Here is a 25,440-nt window from a genome sequence, read left to right on the forward strand (position 1 = left end):
TCAGGATTTTCTGAAGTATCAATGCTGCCGTTGGAAAAAACTAAAAACCTCATATGTAGTTTTCTCAAGATTCAAAAGAACCTAATTTCCAAGCAATGCATAATCAAAATTTTGTGATGTTTTCTGAATGACATATTATGGGTTCTTGCATTATGAAATTATAAAGACTATACAAATATTCAACTCATATAAATTTTTTTAGTTGTCATTGTCTGAGTTACTAGGTTTCCACAAGACATCAACGATTGACGAGTCTCTCCTCTGTGATCAATTGACTCTCTAGGGGGCATTACACTGCATTACATTCATAATCCAATTTGGCTTTGATTTGTTCGCTGTTTTATGCACTTCGATGGGAATAATTGTCTGTAGATGATGCTATTAGTATTGATGGTTGTAAAAGGGCGATGGTTTGAGGACTGCCGACACATTCATGGTCCAGAATAGATCCGGTCTAAAAGTGATTGTCTGATCCATTACCCTTTACAAAGGAGGAGAGTGGAGGAGATGAGAGGAACCTCTCAATAACAAAAATCATCATCTATTTGCTGGCAGTATTCAGAGATAGCAGGGAGCATGGATAAGATCAAAAATCATCATTTGTTGATTTGAGATTAAAAAAAAGTATTCATAGAGAGCAATGAACAAGAACCGGGAACCATGAGTAAAGATAAAGAATAAGAGGTAAGACAGCTGTAGGGAGGAGAGATTTCTACCATTTAACCAGAAATGGGTTTTTACTGCTTTGCATTAAGACAACAGGGCACTGTCTTACCATTCAGCTCCAAAGATGTTCATTGGAATAAAAACACAGTCTCAAAGTGACCTATAACATTTTATGGAAATAAGTTTGTTGAGGACAAATGAGGTCAGAGACGTGATATTATAAAAAAAATCTCTGTTCTGTGATTTTTAGAAATTATAATCCAGAAAAGGTTTGCTTGGTATGCATGCCCTGTTTCAGCCACACCCTTTTTCACATTCATACAGTCATACATATTCAGACTACTCACATCCATAAGAACACACAAGTTATCGTTTGTGGAGAAAGGAGACAAGAGAAGACGTGAACACACAAGAATTTGTATAATCTCAATGTTAATAGTAAATAATAAAGACTTTCTGATAATTAACTTTCTGTTAAAATGAAAAGTAATTCAACTTACTACTACTTAAATGCTCTAAGTAGAATGGTGATCGCCTCAATATATAACAAATATATTAAGAAATTGACTAGTGTGGGCAATGTGAATTTTTTGCTATGTTGAATGCCCAACAAAATCAAGACATTGAGTTACAAAAAAAGTGTAGCGTAAAAAAATGGCTTGTTGGGGCGACCCAGTAGCTCACCTGGTAGAGCATGCGCACCATGTACTGAGTCCTTACCACAGCAGCCCGGGTTAAATTCTAGCCCAGGCCCTTTGCTGCATGACATCCCCTCTAGTTTGTTTTCACCTCTAAGGAAAGAAATATATTTTTATTCTAATAAACAGATAATTTTAGGTTAGTATTGTGATTAGATGAATAGATTACTTTTTTATCTTTTAGGTTGGCTTACCTCTCCAAATACACTCCTTTCATTCTTTCTCAAATTCTATGCGACCTTCAAAGAGCCTTTACATGCGTTCTTTAAATTAACCACTCAGATGACGTGAAAAATGCAAGTTGTGTGTGTCCATGAAAACTGCTGTTAATCCACCATAAAAGCAGACTGGTTGTAGTCAAGTCAAAAACGCAAAAGGAAGTGGTAATTTTTGTCTCCAACTTGTTTCTTCCTCCTTTTCATTCTAAACTCTCTTTTCCTACCTTCCCATCTCAAAAGCCACTAAAGGTCACACTCAAATCCTGTGGCTCTCTTCGGTATTTGGACACTGACATACTATTTGGGGTGTAAGCTTCTAATATTTCAGATGTAAAATAAACAGTACATGGATCCCCACTTTGTGGATGGCAAACATATTTGGGTATTTTATGTGACCAACACAGAGAGCTTTGTTGACTCAATTATGGTTGATCACGGTCACATAAGGATTACAGATGAAAACTTTTATCTGCACAAAGTCAGGAATTTGTCACCAGTTTTAGAAAACTGTTTTGCCCACAGACGTAAATTCATTTTTGACATTTTATCATACAGTTTTAACATGGCTTGGACTGGTTTTATCTATGACCCAAATTTAAACATTATGTCCACACAGAAAGATAACTGGTGATATGTGGTTTGTGCAGGACAGTGAAGTAATCTCAAGTGGCATCTAAGAGCTTTGCTCGCTCAAATTCCACTGATTAGTATCAGCAGTCATTAATTACAAGCGTCAGACTGGGTGATGTTCTCAGATGAAGCAGAACATGTTTGGCTGTGCAGCTCAACCCGCTAATGATGCTGGTAAACAGAAAGATAATTGTCCTTTAAGATGACTGGGGAAGTCATTCTAAAGGAATGTCACTAGAAGACTGAGAGACTGCAGTGCGATCACTGAACAACACAAAAACATACCAACAAACACAGGCACATATGTATGCGTGTGCACATATACTCGCATGTACAGTATATAGCAATGCAGATAGACATGCCATCCATTTTCTGATACACACAGACATCTGCATGTACGTAAACATACTTTCTTACCTGTGAAGTCAGTGTTGACAGGAAGGGTGTCACTGGGAAACTGGTAGTAACTGCTTCCTGAGAATCTGGTTCCTCTGACAACAGGGCCTTGTGGGTCAGAGAGAGAGACGTCTGTCCTCTCCACCTGGAAAAATAGTAATAACATATTATATCGTAGAAAAGGGTTAGTACGTCTTGATTCTGAAAACAGTGTCCAGATGATTACGACTGAAACCTTTTCTATGATGGAACACTCCTGGACGAATGATGGACTACACCGTCTTGTTTTGAATAACATATTATAATATGAATATTAATAATTAGAATATAACAATAATAACAGTACCTATTACAACAACAATACTCAAATGTTTATTTTAGGTTTGTCAAAGTGTACTAGTATGTAATCACATGCTGAAATTCTATGAAAATCTTACACTTCTAACTTTGTTCAACTATAGCTAAATATATTCAGAATCACAATAAATATGTCAGCATGCTCGCATGCTCTCAGTGACAATGCTAACAAGCTGATGGTTAAGCGGGCATAATGTTTATACCATTTTTCACATTATTTGTTTAGCATGTTGGCATGCTAACATTTGCTAATTAGCAATAAACACAAAAAAGCTGGGGCTACTGGGAATTTTGACCTGATGATGGTGCTGGATGAAAAGTCAGGGGATCAATTTATCCTGAGGGGGGGCTTGAATGTGGGTAGCAAATTTTATGGCAATCCATCGAATAGCTGTTGAAACATTTCACTCAAAACCACAAATGTCAACCCCATAGTGGCACTAGAAGAAAAGTCAGGGGATCACCAAAGTCATTAGGAGTCATCCTATGGGCACCATGAATCTATGCACAAAATTGTATGGCAATACATCCAATAGTTTTGAGATATTTCAGTCTGGCCCAAAGCGGTGAACCAACCTCCCAACAGACCTCCCAACATTGCCATCCCTAGAGCCATGCCGCTAGCATGGCTAAAACAGTGCTAAATTACATTCTTGTAGACTTGTCCAGCACAGACATATGTAGGCTGTGTATGGGTATGAATATTTTCACACACACACACACGCACACACAAACACAAAAAGTAATTTAAAAAAAACAATGCCAACTGACATATACTGTATGTAAGCCAATACTCTTACAGACCTGATATAGTGGTTGTGGTCCATTGAGTTGGGCTGGGGGGTCCCACTCTATGTGAATGGTAGTTTCATTTACTGGATGTAATCTAGGCAGAGACAGTCCTGTTGGAGCTGAGGAGAGAAAGGTAGTAAATGAGAGACTGAATGTCAACTCAATGCAAATAAGAACCTGATATGTTAATCAGATTTTCATAATATGTGGGTTTGTGAACTGCCTTCTTACTTTTACATCACAGTGTTCTGTTTGTTAAATGTATCTAAAATGTGAGCACATAGAAACACTTTAGCCATGTACCGCACCTAACATAGTCAAAAACATTTGAATATTGTGGTTGTAATCATTAATAAAATGATTTTGTGATTTTTTTTCAGTAGAAACATGTCCTTAGCTCATTTCTCTCATACCTGCTGTATGTCTAGACTGGACAAAAGTCCCATTTTCATTTAACAGCGGGTCAATTTAATTTCCTTCTTTCAGTTTAGATGTTAAATTAAATGTCCCTTTGAAACACACTGGGAGCCACCGGAGCTGCAGCTTCAACATGTATCATAAATAAATCAACTGGAGACTGGCTGATATGCTGAGAGGAGATACATAAGAATGGAGAGAGAAGCACAGCAAGTGATGGACTGGTGTAGAGATGAGAAAAATGTGTGTGCATAAGTGTCATTCCATCATTGTGTGTGTGTGCGTTTCAGTAATGGTCTAAATGGTCTGTGGTAGGAGTAAATTAGCTCTCAGTGACACGCATGCAGACCATCTTTAGTGTGAGTTCTAATAGAGCTCTTAAAATGGAAGTGGACAGCTTGTCTTAGGCGGCTCATCTTGGCACATCAAACCATAAATTACTGCCAATCGATAGCTTACCAGTCTATTGAAATTGAGCTATGGTGACATTTAGAACATTGATAGTGCCACACACACACACACACACACACACATGCGTAAACACGCACCTAGTTTTAAACAGTGGTGCACTTCTTTCATGTGTGAGGTGCTAGAAAACAAATGATTCTTTGTCTGCCTGAGTGTGTGGGTCTATGTGTATTAGGAGCAGATGGTAAAAAAAGTAGGCAGGCAGATGAAAATCCAGAAAAGTGACTGCTTCAAAATTACAGTAAAGAAATTGATGTGGCATTGAATCTCTAAAATGGGAAATAGTTGCATGTGACAGTCTGTAGGAGACCTTTATCTTGTGAACAGCTAAGCTTTGCAGTTTCTGTACATGATCTGAACACAAGCATCTCATTGCATCAGTGGGCAAGCCAGGTTTCCTGAGCTTCTGAGTGAAACCCAGTGGCAAAATGGACCACGCTCCGCTGGTTTTGAGGTTTGATCAAACTGAACTGACCTCAGTGAACTGGAATGTCCCTGGGAGACGTCCGACTGTGAGACTGCAACGTTACTAAGGGTATTATGACTGATTCCCTCATAGAGCTATTGTCACCTATGATGGCACTGGACAGTTAACACTCAGGGACTTTACTACACAAAGACAGATTTGACTGGACTAGTTTAAAACTACTGTATAAGGAAATATAGTTTGTCTTCTCTTTCCAGATTACTCCAATTCCCATTCTATACTGTTGGTGAAGTTAATGAAAATATTTTCCGTTTAACAGTAAAAATCAAAGAACATGTTCTTCCTACTAGACTTTTGTGTCTGTGTTTGATCAGTGAATAGTATAAGTGGGAGTGACATTGAATGGGCCTCATGCACAAACAAATGCAAACAAGTGGCAAATATGAAAATTCATCCATTTTCTTATATTTAAAAATGTATCTTTGCAAATGAAAATTCACAAGTGGTTCATAATAAAATCAAATAAAGTTTACTGTCACATACACAATTACCTAACCTAGGATTAACCTAACAAACATGTTTTTGATGGTGGGGGAAACTGGAGCACCTGGAAACCCATGCAAACACAGGGAGAACATGCAAACTCCACACAGATTATCATTACACTATTAATTATTAATTAAGTCGTTGTTCAGGAGAACATCGTCCATTGAACCCAACAGTGTAATGTCACCAGCTGCTTTAGCAAGATGCTTTTTCATGTCAAACCATTCCTTCTATGTTTCTATCATGGTGCAACTGTGCAATGATACGGCATTGACAGCTGTAATAATATTTTCTTGGGTGCCCTAATAAATCAATGTAATAAAAGTATGTTTTGGTGAGTTGATTTCCGACAGCAAGACTTCAAATTTGTTGTTTGAAATTGCTGAAACTAGTAATTTACGACAAGATGGTGCAGTGAACACCTGAAAGAGCAAGCGTCACAGACAAAAAATGAATATTAATTTAGGGTAAAAATACAAAATGTTATTGCATGAGACCCAAAATCTTTTAAAATGGGCAGCACTACTATGTACCACTCTCTGGAACACCTGTCTCTTTATCCTGTGTGCAATGACACAAAATGTCATTCCTTCATTAACTTATTACCTTTTGCTCACTTAATCATTTACAGCATTATCAGGGATCTGTAATTATTGGGAGCTGTAGTGCCCGGTATGTACTGGGCAGACATGGATAGGTCACAAGTCCATCACACAGTAAAAATGTGACAACAACCAGTCTCCTATCCACCGCACTTGCATATCAGGGAAAAACATTACAAACTTTGACAGACTTCCAAGGACAGAAGAATGTATGTGTATGTGTGTGTGTTTATGTTTGTGGGTGTGTATTTCATCATATGAGACGGCTTTCCTCCCTGGTGATCGGTGGGATTCTAATATGCCGTCCTGTATTCTTTGCTTGTCATGTATTCATTTCTTATATCTGCTTGTTAATTCACTGAAATGTACTTAACACTCTGACACATTCAGTTTGACGAAAGCCACTTGCCTTATCATGAGTGTGCTCAAACACACACGTACACCACACACAAGGTTAACAGTCCACCAGAAAGGTTAATTTTAGCTGCCGACATGGTAATGAAGCAGCTAAATCATGGGCCAGCTCCCAGGAGCAATTCTGTATGTGTGTGTTTTCTGTTTTTACAGTGACTGACATGTCTTAACAGGCTCTTAGCGTACAGTTACACCATGCACACAAGCACACCACTTATTGACATGGCGATCCCTTGCCATGCATATTTCTCTCCTCAAGAAGGGCCTCAGGCCAATTATGCGTAAATCAATAAAATTCCTGTTCTGTTGAGTGGTGTTACAGTGTGAGTATGTATGTGTGTATGTCTGTCTGTGTGTGTGTCTTGTAGAACAAGCCTTTATGGATGTAGGATACATAAAACATCACCATCAGCCCCTGATTAGCCACTCACTTTACATCATGATCGATAACTTTGTGGAAAGACACACACCTTGAAACAATTGCGAATGCATCCACACACATGGAAAGAGAGCTCTTTCCTTGTGTCGTTACGTCTCTCTCAGTGTGCACGCTAATGTTCAGTCATGTGCTTTGGTGTAACTCCAGTGGTTTCACAGATGCTGTCTGCTCACTTACAGCAGATGGTAGCTGGCTCTAATGGCCCAGCCTTATGTGTGGTAGATTTATCAGTGCATCAGCACCACGCTCAAGTACACCTTACCAGGAGTACCACTTAATATGAGGATCATTTCCTCCACAAACAAAGTTTCATTCAGGAGATATCACAATGTTCATTTCATTTCTGTAAAGTACCATTTTAAGATCAAATTTAAAGAACTTTTGGACAGATTGTTAGCAAAATAACAAAATAAGTTTTAGTTTTTTCTTCAGATTTTTTCTAACCAAAAATGGGGGGGGGGGCAAAGAGCTACAATTTGTTGGGAGGAGAAAACTTAAGGGATTACATACAAACATACTTATAATACATTCACCTCTTGGAAAAAAGAAGGTATGTGATTGTGTAGCAAAATAAATCAAAACTTTTATTTTTTGTACCAGGACTTACTAAGATTTGTTTGGATTTCTCTCTGCAGGGTAAGAATAGGTACAAAGTATACAGGGATTTGGGTTACTCTAGAAAAGGAAGAATATTTGGCTTAGCACACATGAATGCAGAGGTTTATTTGGGTTTGCCAGGCTGTCAAAACTTTGGATTCTGAAGAAACTGACAAATAAAACTCAACTAAAATCAAATGAAATGTATATTGAAATTATAACCAGACAAATTTATTTGAAGATATTTAGACTTTCAAAGCTGTCTGTTAGAGCAGAAATCCACATATGAAAAGTTAAAAACAAAGTAGTATGATTTATAATATGGTTGTCTGAAACTTAAATAACTGTAGAAAATGGGCATGAGCATGCAAAACCATGTATGATACTAAAATGGACATAAATTGTATGCACAAATATCCTAGTACAGCACATATAAATGGTTACATAAATGGTCACACAAACAAACAAAGATAAAAGGAAGGCAACAGCTTTTAAGAACTTTCTTTCTTTCTCATGATTACAGCTCATTTGTCCCCCACTGTTGAAAGGTTACCAGAGGAAACCTTCCTACTGTTTTAATACAACACTAAAGGGTTATGCGCCTCCCAATATCTTAGATTATGTTCTAAAAATAATTATTAAACATTTTCTGTGAACTCTTGAGATGATTTAAACTGTTTTAAAGAGTTTTAAACTGAATAAGAAAATGTGATACAAGGTGTGGAGCTACAACAGAAGAGATTAGCACATGCTATGCAAATTGTTTTGAGATAAAAAAAAAAACAACTGCCAAAAGGCCATGCTATTATCATTTCTTATAGTTGAAACAAGGGACATCTTTGGCGTTGGTTGAAACAAAATGGTGGCAACAGATGTGGCTGTTAAAAATACATTCAAAAAGTCAACTGGGTACAATAAGCCATATTGTATTGTACTGTATTACAGTCAAGAGAAGTCTTTGGAATCACTTGAAATAAACATTGTCGCTGTGTCAACAGATGTAGCCATTAAAAATACATTTAAAAAAATCCACCGATTACAATATGAAGTATCATTCATCACAATAAACATAAGGAAGGACTTTTTGAGAATTGAATGAAATGAAAATATTCACTATGTCAACAGATGTAGCTGTTTAGAGTGCGTTCAAAAGCTCAAATCCCTGAGCAAGTATTTATAGATGAAAGTTTTTTCCCCCCACAACCACTCAGTGTACCCATTGTCTACTCACCTAAAGGGATAAACAAAACAAAAACAAAACAGGAAAAAAAAACATAAAATGAGCAGCAAGAGTAGAGACCATGAGTGAACAGATGGAAAAGTGTGTTGGAGGATCAAATGTACGTGTGTGTGCAATATGTATACTGCAGAGTGATTCATGTTCCTCTGCTGCCATGTGCTATTTTGTGTTTAAGTGAAAGCACCAGCTAGAGACAGAAGTAAAAGATGGATTGAGTGAAAACGTGAGAAAGCAACAGACTGTCAGAGAGAAACTGACGGATAAAGACATTGAATAAAAATTCTGTGTGTGTGTGTGTGTGTCCATGTCGTCCTGCACTGATCAATTAGTGCTCATCTCAGTCCCATAGATTTGTGCCTTAGTTATTAAACACATCTAATTCATTCTACCATAATGGCTATAAATCTAAAAGAGAGAGATAAAGAGTGTGTTTCTGTATCTGTGTGTGTGTGATTCATGGCCAGCAGGAAGTGTGTGCTACGGCACATTTTTCTCCTTGTAATTAACAGTAAATTGTTTTTACTGCCGCACGCCATGAATATCCCCTCTGGTTAACACGACCAATGCTGTCGCCACTCAAGTACCCAATGACAGACTGTGTGATTTTGGATGCGTGTGTGCATATGTCAGAGGCTCCTGTTGCAGTTGTTATGAAGAGAATACCACACAATGATTCAGTACTACACGCAGTACCTAACTTATCGAGAGAGAGAGAGAGAGAGAGAGAGAGAAATAGATATAGAGACCATATATTGGCACAATCAGCATTTCCCTATTTTCAAACTTAGTTTCTATAGAGCCGCTTACTGTTGTGATGTCTATGTTTGTGTGCATCCATGTGTGTTTGTGTGCATATCTTTTTGTTTTACCTGCTGGTAGGGTACGTCCTGTGCTCGGCAGACTGGTAATGCAACCTGTCTTTGTGCAGAGTGTAACAGTGAAGTTGTACACATGGTAAGGCTTCAATCCTTTCACTAAATAAATGGGCTGTGACGATGGTCCCACCTTGTGTAAGACCTAAAAAAGAGAGACAAAGCAGTAATCAAAACTTATTGTGCCATTTAAATGTTTTACTTAATTAGGGAGAATAAAGCTATGGGAGAAAAGAGGAGAGAAGCAGGAGTTATACACACTGACCTCAGTACTTTAACTTACTTTAACTTCGGACACACACACACTCTGATGAAGTAGTAGCTGTTCACATGACCTGACAACCCCTACACTACAGCTGCACAACTACTTGTGCAATAATTGTGACCCTCAGACCACCATGTTTAATTAAACATAAAATGGTGAGATATCAGTGCTTTGATTTTAGAGTGCCTGACATACTGCTGCATCAAATCAAGCACAATTCATTAAACTGTCTGGGTTAGGGTTAAAAGTGTTTGGGTCAATTACATATTCATTCACTCTCTGCTTCCAAAACTTTACTGCTGGTGAAAGCATTTTCTACACAAGAAAAAGCATGGTGAAAGATGAGTTGTACTGAGGATGAGCTAATCCAACAACATTTACCGAAGAAAAACCCACTATAGAGAGAGAGAGAGAGAGAGAGAGAGAGAGAGAGAGAGAGAGAGAGAGAGAGAGAGAGAGAGAGAGAGAGAGAGAGAGAGAGAGAGAGAGAGAGAGAGAGAGAGAGAGCGCCTTTCTACCTTGACTTCTAGCCATTGGCGCAATTTTCACTCAACTGAAGGCTGTAGGTAAGCTTTAAAATTTTATTGTTGTCCTGCTCATTAGATGCAAGTGTGCGCGTGTGTATGTCTTACCTGACTAACGAGTGGAGGAGCATAGGGATTGTTGGTCTGTTCAGTGAGCAAGTTGACCCGATATTCTGTGACCTGTCCTCTGGCAATGATCCCTTGACCCTCTGCAGTGCTCCACACAACTTTGAGACTGGTGGATGACAGTGCAGACACTTCTGGAGGAGCCATCAACTCTGGGACTGGAAACATGGGCAAACACATATGCACATGAAAATATACAAATCACACACCGTATTTAGCCATTAGTTAATGACTAATCATTAACTAATCACCATCAAAGCATTTATTATTTGTGAATAAAGCCAATAGGTAATGATGAAATAATTATTAACAAATCAAAGGTGATGTGAAGTACCAGCCCCTGGAATACAGTTATCTAACTGTTAATGCCAATGCTAACAGAACACAAAACACCATTTGCTCTTACCTGTTACAAATTAGTCTAATTTATCTATTATTATAACTCACTAATTTACAAGTTGTTTAAACAGCTTTTTGCAGCCACCAATTTAAAGTGTTAACAATGTACAAATGCGTAGTGTACCATTTTTTATTCAGTAATGCTAATCTCTTGCATGAATTAAATTAGCTAATACAGAACCCCAAAACCACAGCAAATAAGATAACTGTGCAGTGCATCCAAATCATGGTTTCACGTATCGGTCTCTTCCGTTATATGCCCTTCATAAAATGTATCACCAGCGGATGAGAACCTGGGGATTTCCCCTGAAATCTCACATGGCATGCAGAAATCACTGACAGATAGACCTTTATCGTAGAAAAGGAAATATCTTTTTCTAGTAACTCCTGAAGGAATGATAAAATATCCACCATAGAGCTCTGGAAAGGAAAATGTTCTTTTTTTTCACGCCAAGCCTCAAACATACGCCATATAAGCGTATACAGCCGCTGTGTGGAGGTCGCTCTGGCACTCTGTATTGTGTCAATCACATTAGCAGGTAATTCTGTAGCCATCAGTTTCTCCATTTCAGAGGCCAGGCCCAAAGATCCCAAATTTCCAGGCACGGGTGCCAAATCTGCCCCTGAGCCTGAGATAGCAGGCCTCTGCACACAGGGAGGCACCAGGGTTTCACGTTCAGCAGTGCCATGATCTCCACGTAGCACACCTTCCTGGGCCAGCGAGGGGCAATCAGAATCACTGATAAGCCCTGTAGGCGCACACGCTCCAGTGTGGTTTGGATTAACGCTACCGGAGGAAATGCTTATAGAAGGGTCCACAGCCACCGATGGGCTAGCGCATCTGGGCTCCCTCGCTCAGATGCGTTGAGTCTCTCCACGGGAGCAGAGCGCTCATGCACGATGTCCTGTATCCTCCCGTCTCTTTGGTGGGAGGGGAACATCTGTTTGGCAAGCACTGAAACTTCCTCATCATCAGCAAGCCCAGAGGCACCGCTGGGATCATAGATGTCATAACTCTATCTAATATATGAAAATCTAATATGTGAAAATATCAATTTACATTTATATCTCCACATAAGTATGTCCGAATAACACAAAAATTGGCTCAGTAGTTTCTCATGCCCAACTGAGGCTCTGTGTAAAATTTGGTGCCAATCGGCCACTAGGTGACGGTGTTGTGAAATATGCAACCCTACTTTTTCGAACTCCTCCTAGGCCCTGAGTCTGATCTGCACGAAACTTTGCACATAGACTCTATGGGCGCTCAGGATCAAAAGGTATTAAAATATTTTTGATACTGAAAAGTTATAAAGCAAAAACTTCCTGGGGGGTTGCAGTCAAAACAGGAAATGATGTCATATCTCCACGTAGCTCTGTCTGATTAACTTGAAACTTGGACCAGTAGTTTCTGGTCCCGCACCGAGGCTCTTTGCAAAGTTTGGCACCAATAGGCCACTAGATGGTGCTTTTGTTGCAAAATCATGAAATATGCTAAAAATATTTTTCCACACTACTGTCTTTGAACTGAATGTTTTCCAATCTCTGTGCTGATCTCCACCTGCAAATTGCATCGCGTTCGTAGGACAGCAGGTCGGACTTGCATTGCCTCCGTGGGCCATGTTGCGACTTGCACCGGAGGCTTGGACCCCGTTAATACCTGCCTGCAGGTCTAGTTTATGATAAAATTTTGTAAATCAACACATTGGTGCACCCATGCAATATGCCTTGATGACAACTTGTGTTACTAATTGCTACATTTTCCAGAGTGCCTTCGGTCACATTCAGTACAGTATGTGTAGATAAAAAGTACACAGTGATCAGCACTGTCCAAATAGCAATAGAAACAGGGTAAGTCAGTAGATACAGGTAAGAACTAAGAATATAACTCAAATCACTGGCTGCATTCTATCGAGCTTTGTATCTATTTAGATTGGCTTTTACAATGAATTTCACTTTTTGATTGTTGAAAATCAACACAAAATAGTGAGTCTAAAAAGATGCATTTACTTTTAGATTATGTGTATCTGACACTAAAACCTGACACGCTACTAAATTTTGAGATGTAAGGTTTAGACTGCTAAACTGTTGTTGATTTCTTAATATTTTTGGTAAGTTTTTCTTTGACTGCCACCTAATACATTAAAAATAAATGTTTTACAGTAAATTAATTAAAAATAAAATACAAATTTTGAGGATATTATGTGGATTTAATGGATTTAAGTATTCCATAATTCTACAGCTGTGATATTCACTATTAGACATCAGATTAGAGAGAAGGATTCTTTTATTCTACTGTTGATGGCATCTAGCTGTGAAATATGCTGTGAAATGTGATTCATGGTAGGCATAACCACTGTCATACTCTTTCTTTCAAACACTGACACACATTCCACATTTAAAATGGTGTTATCATATGCTTGTTATCCAGACACATAGCTTAGAGTGATGTTGGAGGCAATCGTTTAGTCCTAATGAGCCATATCATCTATTTGAAATTCAAATACCTTAATGAGTTTCCCCTCCCCCACACACAGCTTTTATTTCCTCCCTCCTTCCCTACTTTCTTTCTCTACATTCTTTTTGACAAATACTTCTGCTTTTTTATTTAATACAATTTATTTTTTATTACATCCATCAGCAAACTTCTCTGGTGGACAGCTTTTGGCCAAAACATCACTACATTTTGGTGGTTAATCGGATATTGGATATCTGTCATTACATCATTTTAATATTATTTGCCCACAACTTAGAACACTGGGCAACAGAGCAATCAAATCTAATATTCAGATTACTGCAACAGCCATTTTCTAATCTTTTTGAGATTCATCTACCTCCCTTATTACCTGCTTACTCACCTACGTAACTACCACAGCTGACCAGATTTACATTAGAGGAAGTAAAATTTAGGCCATTACTTCTAGTATAAAAAATATATTTACTTACTAATTTAGAGAGAGTTTTTAAATGAGAATATGGAAGTAGTACAGGATTTTTATGAACCCAGCATCTAATGGCCATGCGAGAAACTCAAGATTACAAAAAATCCACACTGGCCTCACCATTCAGCTATGGTGGTTGCCAAATGGCAAAGGGTCTATCCTTTAGAAACACTCAAAGGAAAATCTATGGGGAAAACTCCCTTTCTGATGTCTATGAAGTAATTTGACTTTGTTTGATGTCTAATGTTGATAAAAGACTAATCAAAATATCAACACAGCCCTACTACCTACATAGTTACCTACCTAAACTGAAATCTTATAGTAAATTGATTTAATTTCAGAATGAGCTTTATTGCCAAGTAGGTTTACACATACAAGGAATTTGCTATGGTATTTTGGTGCAACATAGCCTACAAGAAATATAAGAAATATAAAGCAAGTACTGCAGGTCAAGAATCATAAATATAAAATAGAAAACTGACAGTAAGATATTAAAGAATATAAAAAAAATACTTGGTCATTTCATTGAGCTCAGATACTCCCCATGACAAACAAACAAACAAAAAATACATGTTAGCTCAGTTTAACCATGATTATGACCTATACAAACCTCCCTCCATGGTGCGTGCTGCAGTCCACTCTGATGTGACACTTCCTGCCATATTGATGCTCACGACTCTCATCTGATAGGTGGAAAACGCCTGCAGACCTGCTACAATGGCACTGCTCTCAGGGGGTGAGACTGTGCTCCTATTGGTTAGCTGTGCTTCTGGGGAAACACTTGGATCCAGCCAACCAGAGCTGAAGAACACTCTCCTCTCAACAATAGGACTTGAAAGGTTCTTTGATTCCATTGGTCCACATAGGAAGACCTCATACCTTGTGATAACACCTGTACAGAAAGCAAAATAGTTTTTTTAAAAAGGGCGGGGGGAGGGCTGGGTGAAAGACATTAGTACTGATGTCTACAATGAAAGAACTCCTCACCAAACAGTTATTGCAACAATTGCCGCTACAGAGAGTGTTTGGGAACACTGCACCAGTTTTCTTTTTTATGCTAGCTCAACTCTTTTTATTGAATTAGTGTCCCAGTGCCAATTCAGCCTGTTTATGATAAAAGAATCAAAGCATCAAGTGTGTATTAGAAACTGTAGCCTTGCTTAATACTCATCCCTATTGGCAACAGGATGCTAATATTTGTAATTTTTTTTCAATATTGTAATGTTGTTATAAGGAAAATCTAACACCACAAATAATGAGAAAGCCCTGGTCAGTGTTTGGCCCTGTAGTAGAAAACAGGCTGATAATGACTAAGTCCTGGCTAGTGCTGTTTAGCTCTCTGGTGGAAACCAGGCTATTGTCCTAATCTCTCATGCTCTATTCCACTTGTTAAATAGGAAAATGACAGAGCTGGGTTAGAATGAGAACAGAGCAGGCAGCACTAAAATACAATAAGAGACTTACAGACCATCTATGGAATAGATGAGTGTCCAAATGTATAAAATACAAATTAAATCAAATAATATTCAGAGGCTTAATGTGGAACCTTTGTTAAAAGACCCTGCATACCCTCTCTTTACTCTGCTCTCTCTTTATTCTTTACACTCTACATTCGTTTTTTTTAAGCCTGTCTCCCCCTTTCTCTCCCCTCCAATATTAATAAAGTGCATATGTAGTAGTTCCTACAAGATTAGTTTATTTGAATCTTTATGTAATTGCAGTAAACTAACTTCAGGCCACCAAAAAACTCTGTTTACCGTTTACATTCTTGGAGACTTCACTGAACTATTGACAATCTTCTCTAACTCTCTACTAAATATATCAAATGTTGGAAAATGGACAATAAATAATGGACCTTGAGTTAACCAGACATGTATGTGTTATATATTATATATTAATTAAAGCAGTAGTGATATTTTTTCTATATTTCCAAAATTGAAAATATCCATTATGTCTTTACCCCTTCTAGAGTTAAATCAATTTCTAGCAAGCCAAAGGCATCGTGGAGCAAAGGGAAATCTAACTAAAATGCAAGGAGTCTCTCTCTGTATGTATGTACAGTGGTGTGAAAAAGTGTTTGCCCCCTTCCTGATTTCTTTTTTTTTTGCATGTTTGTTACACTTAAATGTTTCAGATCATCAAATAAATTTAAATATTAGTCAAAGATAACACAAGTAAACACAAAATGCAGTATTTAAATGAAGGTTGTTATTATTAAGGGAAAACAAACAAAAGTGACTGCCCCCTAAACATAATAACTGGTTGGGCCACCCTTAGCAGCAACAACTGTAATCAAGCATTTGCAATAACTTGCAATGAGTCTTGTACAGCGCTGTGGAGGAATTTTGGCCCACTCATCTTTGCAGAATTGTTGTAATTCAGCCACATTTGAGGGTTTTCGAGCATGAACTGCCTTTTTAAGGTCATGCCACAGCATCTCAATAGGATTCAGGTCAGGACTTTGACTAGGCCACTCTAAAGTCTTCATTTTGTTCTTCTTCAGCCATTCAGAGGTGGACTTGCTGGTGTGTTTTGGATCATTGTCCTGCTGCAGAAGCCAAGTTTGCTTCAGCTTGAGGTCACAAACAGATGGCCGGACATTCTCCTTCAGCAGAATTCATGGTTCCATTTATCACAGCAGGTCTTCCAGGTCCTGAAGCAGCAAAACAGCCCCAGACCATCACACTACCACCACCATATTTTACTGTTGATATGATGTTCTTTTTCTGAAATGCCGTGTTACTTTTACGCCAGATGTAATGGGACCCACACCTTCCAAAAAGTTCAACTTTTGTCTTGTCAGTCCACAGAGTATTTTCCCAAGTCTTGGGATATATATATACATATACATACACACACACACACACATATATATATTGCCCACCCCTATTGTGAAGTTGTTTGGATGAGCAAGCAGCAATACCAGAGGCCAAGCAATCAGGCATGTTTTGAATGGGCACTGCACTATTTGTGTAAAAATCCAGAAAGGTAGTGCTGATAAGCTGAGGGTCGATGACACTACACACTACTATGGAGAGAGTCCACATTTGCTAATCAGAATTGAGAAGGTCTAGTGCCAGGTCTAGAGAAGGTCTAATGCCAACCAGGTAAACACTGCTTGTACATACCCCCATTTAACCAGGAAAAGCAAAAACTGGTGTTGGCAGATGCAATGTTGCACTGCATTTAAAATTGATCTCATGACATTGGTCATGACTGAGATTACAGCCATAATGAGTACGATTTTCCTAAAAAACAATGTATAGACTCATACAAAAATAATCCCTCTCATTCATTACTTATGACCCATTAGAAGTGTGTGGCGGTGTCTGTATCTGCAGAGAAGCTGCCCTCTGCCTGTATTTTCTTAGTTTCTTCTTAGTTTGCTGGGGACGTTTCTGGGGCGTCAACCTTTGGGCAGTGGTGTGTAGCCCCCAGCCAAAAACAGCACGCAGGCTGTGAGGTTGGGACTTTATAAAAATGTAGTGACATTGCTGTCTCCATCTCTCCTCTGCTGTGTGCAGAGCTGTGTGTCTGTTTGACCGAGGGCGGGGCTGAGATACACTCACCCAGTGCAGAGAGGCCACAAAGCGGACAGGATGAAGCCTGGCTTTGGTTGCATTTAATGTGGCTCCTTCCCACTAGTGATGTGTAGGTCGTGAACGAATCGGCTCTATGAGCTGGCTCCTTTAAGTGAACGATGGGAGCCGGCTCCTGTCTGAGAGCCTATTTCTGTCTATATAGAGTTGTGTATTTATTTATTAACCATACTTTTGCCTTAGTAGGGTGTTAAAACTAGGATAGTTATTCTTGACATATTCCACTATTTAACCATCAATATGACTGAATATTTCCCTGTATTGCATATTTATTTCTCGCAAGAATGTTGCATATTTATTTCTTGCAACAAATAAGAATGTAACTTAGGCAGTGACCAGCAGAAATGGTACTAAATGAATAGCTGTTTGTGAGCCGAAACAACCGGCTCTCGTAAAGGAATGGAGCCATATGATCCGGCTCCCTTCAAAGAGCTATAATTCCCCATCACTACTTCCCGGGGTTGTGTGGAGGTGTGGCCAATTTTATTTGTACTTTAGAATGTAACCGCCATGAAACAATCAGAAAATAACATTTTATTTCTCTGATTCACTGCTTTGTTCTCACCAATGCTGTTCCCTCTCTTCATTCATACATTCTCTCTCTCTCTCTCTCTCTCTCTCTCTCTCTCTCTCTCTCTCTCTCTCGTCCGTTGAGCTGGGGAGGAGGGCCAACTTTGAATTGTGTGTTTGCAAACAGCAACCGAAAAATCCTACTCATTTTGACTTTAAAGTTAAGTCCAGTTGAGAGCAATATCAACCATTCTTTAAATAATGAACTGATGACAGAGAAAATACAGGAAGAAGGCACAGAGAAACCTATGTAACAAGGCTTAGTATGACACTGGGAGGGAAACAGATTAACGGAGAGAGAGAGAAAAAAACGAGAGACACAAACAGAGAGAGAAACCCAGGTTACAGGGCTTTGTATGACACTGAGCCTTAGAGCCATTACAAAGCTCTCTGGATTTACCAAAGGCAGTTCCAGTTCAGTGCGTATCTCTCTCTCTCTCTGTGTGTGTGTGTGTGTGTGTGCAGTGTTGTTAGTTGATTCTCATACTTCTTCAGTGACATAAGCCTAAAAGCCATGCTACTAGGCAAGTGTTTCATGTTAGTAAAAAATGTGTGTTGTGTGCGTGTGTAATTATTCTACTGTATTATTCATTCTGACATGGACATTAATAATTTATATATTTGCTATGTCATGTAATTATAATATACTTATAATAAACAATTCTTAAATGCATGGATGTGTGATGTGCGTACAGTTTGAGTTTGTGCATGTTTTTCTGTAATAAGTCATACATGTTACAAGAGATATGCAGTATGCATGTGTATGTTGGGAGCCCTACCATTTGGCTGACTGGGGGGCTCCCAGGAAGCATGCAGTGTATGAGGTCCTGTAGCAGTGACTCTGGGTGGGGGTTGGTATTGTGGGGGTGCAGAGGCTGTCAGAAGAGACAGTGGTGGGGTAGAAGTGCACCCCCCAGAAGAGCACACCTGTAGAAAAGGTTAGAATTTTGTTATTTTCATTTTGTAGACTGTACATGCTGAATATGCATTGATCGAAAAACTGTGGCTCAAGCCTACTTGCGATATTCCAATTGCTTTACATATTTATCTTTTTAATGGGAATTAGAATCATGTCTCTAAATTTGGGAAGAGATGCAGGTACTAAAAACACTGGCTGTTTGCCCCACCTACCTCCAATATTATAGTGTACTGGGTGAAGGGCTTTAGACCGCTTGCCACAGCCTCTGTAGATAAGCCTGTGTAGTGAATGACGGGTTCTGCTGCACTAGATGACTCCGTGGAGGATAACACAAATCTGCAGGAGACAAAAAATTGTGATAATCAATTCCTCTTTTCTTAATTTTTCCATCTCTCCCTATCACTCCACTAGGCTCCACACATGTTTTTTGTAAGTGTTTCAGTTAAAAACTAGTGCTGGGATGTCACGGGGGTCTAGCCCCCCCCCCACTTCCTGTCTGCCTCTCGACTATACACTATCAATTAAAAGCAAAAATGCCCCAAAAATAATCTTAAAAATATAGAAATGAATTAAAACTAGTGCTGGGCTATCTCACCCACCCTGTTTCAAACTTTCCATGTTTCTCTTTTCTTTCCATTCATGCATCTATCCTCCATCTCCTCCCACTGTTCATAACCTCCCTCAATATCCTACTCTATCATACCACTTATTGATACTCCAAACTCCATCTATATCCACATTTTTCTCCTACATCAAATTTTCCATAATCCAAAGATTTAAGATTTTTATTACTGTACCCTGAGGGAAACTGGGTTTGAGACAAATAAAATGTTTTTCCTTTCCTCCTTCCCCTCATTCCCTTCTCCACCTTAACTCCCCACCAACTGTGCATACTGCAAATCCTTTGATTCTTCATAGCCTTCCAAAAAAGTATACATTTCCCACTCTTCCCTCCTGTACCCATAAGTCTTTCTCTTAATTGCTCTCTACATATGCTGTTGTCTCTTTATTAATAATAAATTATAATTATTATATCATGGGATCAACCTAACTGAAGCATTCTGAGTCCCACTGTCAGTAATCTCACTCTAGCTTGCTTGAAAGTATTAAAAATTCTGAATGTTTGGTAACAAGTTGTATCTCCAAGAGGGGCTTCAATAGGTCACTCATTGTAGTTGGCTCTTTGTACTACTTTTAGCACATGTGCCCTCAAGCTGTACTAGTATGCTATAAGATCAATTAATTAATTTATGTTGATCATTACAATGTTTTTGGCAGCTTTAGTCAGAACCACTACATAGACTATAGGTAGAGCAACTGAAAATTGTTTCTAACTTTGAAGACCCACAAGTTGGAGTGTAACTGAATCTGAATGTTGACATGCAGTCCAACTCTGAAGTCCATGGTGCTCTGCCTCTAAACCTTCCCCTACTTACTTACCTTTCCAATGGGCCTGTATCATTTTGTGGTGTGCTCCAGTTAAAGCTAGCAGTGGTTGGACCGGGTCGTCCCACAAGGTTTAAATGGAGCTTTTCTGCTTCAGGTGGTGCACCTAAAGTTTGGTATGAGGCCGATGCACTTATTGTCGCACCAGCCACATTAGCTGTTATAAGCCAATAAGAGTAGTTGGTGTAGGGAAACAAACCGGTGTCTTGAAATGATTCAGGGCCTTAAGAAAAGGGAGAAGAAGAAAGGAGTAAGGCAGGGAATGAGTTAAGTAGGAGAAGCAATCAAGGGAAAACAATGTTTGTTTCATGTGTATTTGAAATAGTAAGAAGGAGATTAAAGTTGTTTGAAAACCTGTGTGGATACTTACTGAAAGGATAGTGAGTTTGGATGCTCTGCACAGACTGTCCATCTCTGATGAGTGTGTAGTTGAGTGTGTTTGAGTTTGGGGAGTCAGGTGGATGCCAAGAGAGATGAATGGAAGAATAACTGAGAGCAAAACCTGCTGGTGCAGGTTGTTGGGAGGGTGCTGCACAGACAGAAAAAATAGCAAAAGAGAAAGAGACAAACTGTAAAAGAGACATAAACAGATTGAGAAAAACCTATGACCGAACAGATTAAATTATGTAATTTTACAGGGACAAACGATTTACAGATTGAGCATGTTGATTGTGTTATTAGTGTCAACGATAAGTCAGCAAGCCCTCCATAATCAGACTGCATATAATTAGTTGTTATATCATTGATATACTGAAACAATATGTTTATTCACTTTCTTGCCAAGAGTTAGATGAGAAGACTGATACCACTCTAATGTCTGTACGTTAAATATGAGGTGCAGCCAGCAGCCGGTTAGCTTAGCTTAGCACAAAGCTAGCCTTTAAGTCAGTGTGTGTGGATTTGCGCTTGTGTGTGTTTGTGTGTGTGTGTGTGTTAGCATGTAAAACAGACCTTTACTGCAGCCAAAGTGGTTCTCAGGGTCGAAATGACTTGCTCCAGGTTGACATAAATCACACTTGTCTCCAGTTACCAGCAGCTTACACACACACATCCCTGAGTCTGGATGACATGAACCATTTACCCTGCCGACCGGGTCACAGGCACAAGGCTGGCATCTGGTCAAGCAAAGAAAAAAAAAGCTCATGAAGATGTTTTTGTACAGTCAACAATTTTCATTCATGGCTACACCAACAACGTCAAAACACTAAAATCATTACCAGAAGACATTACATTGCAAGTTATTTGAATAGCTAATAAACGAACTACAGACTTCCCGTGAGGTTTGCAGGGTTTTATAAACCAATCAACATGCAGATGTTGTCATTGACACACTGTATCCCTCTGCTTCGTGGTTGGATAATTGCATAGATGTAAAATAGTGCTTTAATTTAATTTCTTTTTAGTCATGCAGTAAATGCTATTGCTTTGGGGTGGATGGTAGGCCAAAAATAGAGAAAGAAAATGCATTTTGAAATGTATCAGCATTAGTGTGGAAATGTCAAAAGTTAACTTGAGACTGGGTATGTGTGTGTGTCTGAAAAGGTGTTGGGTCTTCACCTTAACACTGTGAGGGAGACCCTCACTACCCCATATCCCACCCACCATCACCCTCTAGCTGTGAAACTAACTTCACAGAAACTGCATTCCCCTCAGAGTTGTCAAAGTGTGTGTGTGTATGTGTGTATGTCTGATGGTGTATGTGACTGGGTCACCAGTGTGGTGTTACCCTCACTGGGGCTGGGCAGTGGGTGATCATCCGGCCAGCCACCTCACACCTTTACACACAATCACATGCACACACGCACACACAAATATGGTCACATGTGCAACACAATCTGCTTGTTGGAAGATGTTTGGCTCACACTCATATACACACTACCACTGACATAGAGAGTAACACTGTATAAACCCTATTACTATCACTCACACACACACACACACACACACACACACACACACACAAACACATTATCCATGTGTGTTTTTCGTTCTTACACATACTGTACTCACATGGTCTCTCTCTCTCTCTCTCACACACACAGACCGCTACACCTTCTTTATTGCTGTGTGAAAAGCCACAGCCTCTTAACGAGCCGCAAATTTGTCCTGTCAACTGGTGCTCACACACACACACACACAGACACCCACACTCCAAAACACACAGGTACAAATACACACATACACACAAATGCCATAGTGACTCGACCTTCACTCCATTCCCAAGGAGAAAGAAAACACTAACATCACACCAATTCTCTTCTTTTTCATCAGTCTCAAAGTACAGTATGTGTGTGAAAGAGAGTAATTTGTGTGTATTTAGTGAGATATAGCATGCTAATACAAACAAGCATTTAACAGTGACATGCAGGGAATTGTCGCAATATGATAATGTGTCATGTAATAACTTTAGAAATTACTTTCAAAGATGTTTGGGTCCCAAAAACACAAATTGTATGTTATTGTAGGTTTTAGAGTATTCGAATATTACACATGTAATCCCTTATAATAAAAGTGTGTAAGTGAATGTGTGTATGTGCCAATATTTAATCCCTCCAGACAGAATTACCATCATATTTCCCTGTGATGAAAGGAACAGCGGTCAGCATTTCTCTGACCCAGTTCTCCATGGAGACACAGAGACACAGGTCTACATCTTCAGCGAACTGCTCGCACATCAATTTGTGTGTGTGTGTGTTTGTGTAAATTCATTTGTGTAAAGCCTATTGATTGAAGGGAGAGGATAATTTACTCGATGGCATTTAGATGAAGAAATCCTTATTATGAAGCGACTCTGGGCACAAGAAAAGCATTCAGCAGTAATAACTGAAGTTTTTATTTGTTATTTTTCCTGCACAAACAAAGAAAATAAGACAGAAAAAGTGTAGAAGACAGAGGTACAAACTCACTGTACTGGTACAAACGATAAGTTAATGCTTGCCTTTTACAGGATATGTGCCTCTGACTATCTATCCTTATATTTCTCTTTTTCTCAGTTTTTCTTTCTTTATCACTGTTATTACCTAACGCATCCCTATTTTTTTGCTCATATTTTGATTTTCCACTATTTTCTTTCCAGTGCTTCCCTCCCTTAATCTCTTTGTAAAGTAAACTCTTTTTCACTCGGTTGTTTTTTCTCCCTCCTTCCATCTTTCCATCCCTCTCTGCTGTGAGGAGATCTCAGCCACAGCCTGAACACTGGGGAATACAGCTATCAGGCAAGGTCAGCTAACACACACACACACACAGTGGACCACTAGTCAAACAGTTTGTGGATCATCTATCTGCTATGACACCCTGTTGAGAGGAACATTGGTGTGTGTGCCCACCAGTATTGCACAGGATGTAACAGTATGTAATGTACAGTTACATTTGTGTATGTGTGTGTGTGGCTGTGTGAGTGAAATAGCCTGCAGGTAGAGACATGAGCGGTAAAGGTCAAAGCATCTTTTAACTCATGTAAGTCATATGTCTGCCAACCAATCTGTAAACTGTCTTTACAGAGACTGTACCTGCTGGTGTGTGTGCTTGTAGGTGCAGCTGCACGTGTGTGTGTTTGTGTGTGTGTGTGTGTATGTGCAGGTGGTGCAATTAATGGATAAAAGCTTTACAGGATCTACAACGGGCAGATATGGTGTTCATCTGTGTGTGTTCATGTGAGTTACCTGCCCAGGCCAGGGTTGAATCCAAAGAACATCTCACGACACTGGTCACAGCGTCGCCCTCCCACTGATGGATGGGCACACTCACACTGTCCGGTCTGGCTCTCACAACCACGCTGTGATGCTCCCATGGGATGGCAGTCACACTCCACACACATACTCTTATCTGGAGAGAGGTAGAAGCCTGCACAGAGACAAACATAGGGTAAAGCAAAATTATGAATCTTATTGCTTGTCTATCACTTTATCAAACGTTTCATCTGCCTACAAGTGTATTTTTTTGTTTCTTAGTTTCTTCCTTCTTTGCTCCTTTCTTTTCTTCCTTCCTTCCTTTGCTGTTGCATTCATTTTCTACACCTTTAAAACAGAATCCACATGATGATTTCTGAAAACACAACTCAAAACATCAGTTGTTTTATGTCTAGGTTGTGGTCTGCAAACATTCTTATTTTCCATGTCACAAATTTCTGCATCCAACATGATTTAATTCCTTATATAGCAAATAGTGAATCAGTGTCTTTGGACGCAGCCTGGTACAATTTTGAGACAACCATTTTATGTCCCTCGTAATTAGCATTAGGGGGTGTTGTTTGTCATTTAATTGTAATACAATTGAACACAAAGTCAATAAGTGTGTGTGAGGTTACATCAAGCACTCCAGGTTCAAAAATATAAATCAATCCAGTTTATTTTTCTCAAGGCTAACAGCAGCTAATAAACAAATTAAATATTCTAATTAGCTTGAGGAAATTATGAGGGGAAATTTGTAGGAATGGAGCTTGGATGCCATTCACATGGCAAATGCGATGAAATAATGGAATAAAAAAAAAAAATCTGATTTGTTAGCAAAGTTGTACATCTATGCTACGTCATAACAGTACTGAATATTGTATATATTTGATTTTGGGGTTATTTGTGAGATAATAACTATTATCAAATGTCCTCTCTTACTCTTTTTAAAATCCTTCCATCAATACATCCATTCATAACTTGTGTTACAGTAAACTTGACTATGCTGTTGGTCCTTCTCCATTACTGACACAATACAACATCTGTTACCTCCTTTCCCATAAGACTTAACCACATATACCAATACACACATACACACACAAATTCATGAGGTAATGCACACACAAAAAGTGAGATGCGTGAGAAGAAGCAGTCTTTCCCCTCTATGGCACTGCTGTTGAGACCTGGCACAAACAGAACAATCAC

At 39.0% G+C, this 25,440-nt stretch overlaps 1 protein-coding gene across 1 annotated transcript in view; it reads right to left on the reverse strand.

Moving 5' to 3' along the window:
• Nucleotides 1-25,440, reverse strand: part of ush2a (Usher syndrome 2A (autosomal recessive, mild)) — a 222,921-nt gene that overhangs the window by 140,508 nt on the left and 56,973 nt on the right. The window contains 11 exon segments of the mRNA XM_044199324.1: nucleotides 2,630-2,753; nucleotides 3,770-3,876; nucleotides 9,777-9,924; nucleotides 10,677-10,852; nucleotides 14,643-14,924; nucleotides 18,981-19,128; nucleotides 19,333-19,456; nucleotides 20,561-20,789; nucleotides 20,937-21,095; nucleotides 21,518-21,681; nucleotides 24,229-24,409. Of these exon segments, the coding sequence (XP_044055259.1) occupies nucleotides 2,630-2,753; nucleotides 3,770-3,876; nucleotides 9,777-9,924; nucleotides 10,677-10,852; nucleotides 14,643-14,924; nucleotides 18,981-19,128; nucleotides 19,333-19,456; nucleotides 20,561-20,789; nucleotides 20,937-21,095; nucleotides 21,518-21,681; nucleotides 24,229-24,409 (1,842 nt within the window).

The sequence above is a fragment of the Siniperca chuatsi genome, linkage group LG1, assembly GCF_020085105.1.
Source record: "Siniperca chuatsi isolate FFG_IHB_CAS linkage group LG1, ASM2008510v1, whole genome shotgun sequence".
Classification (NCBI taxonomy): domain Eukaryota; kingdom Metazoa; phylum Chordata; class Actinopteri; order Centrarchiformes; family Sinipercidae; genus Siniperca; species Siniperca chuatsi.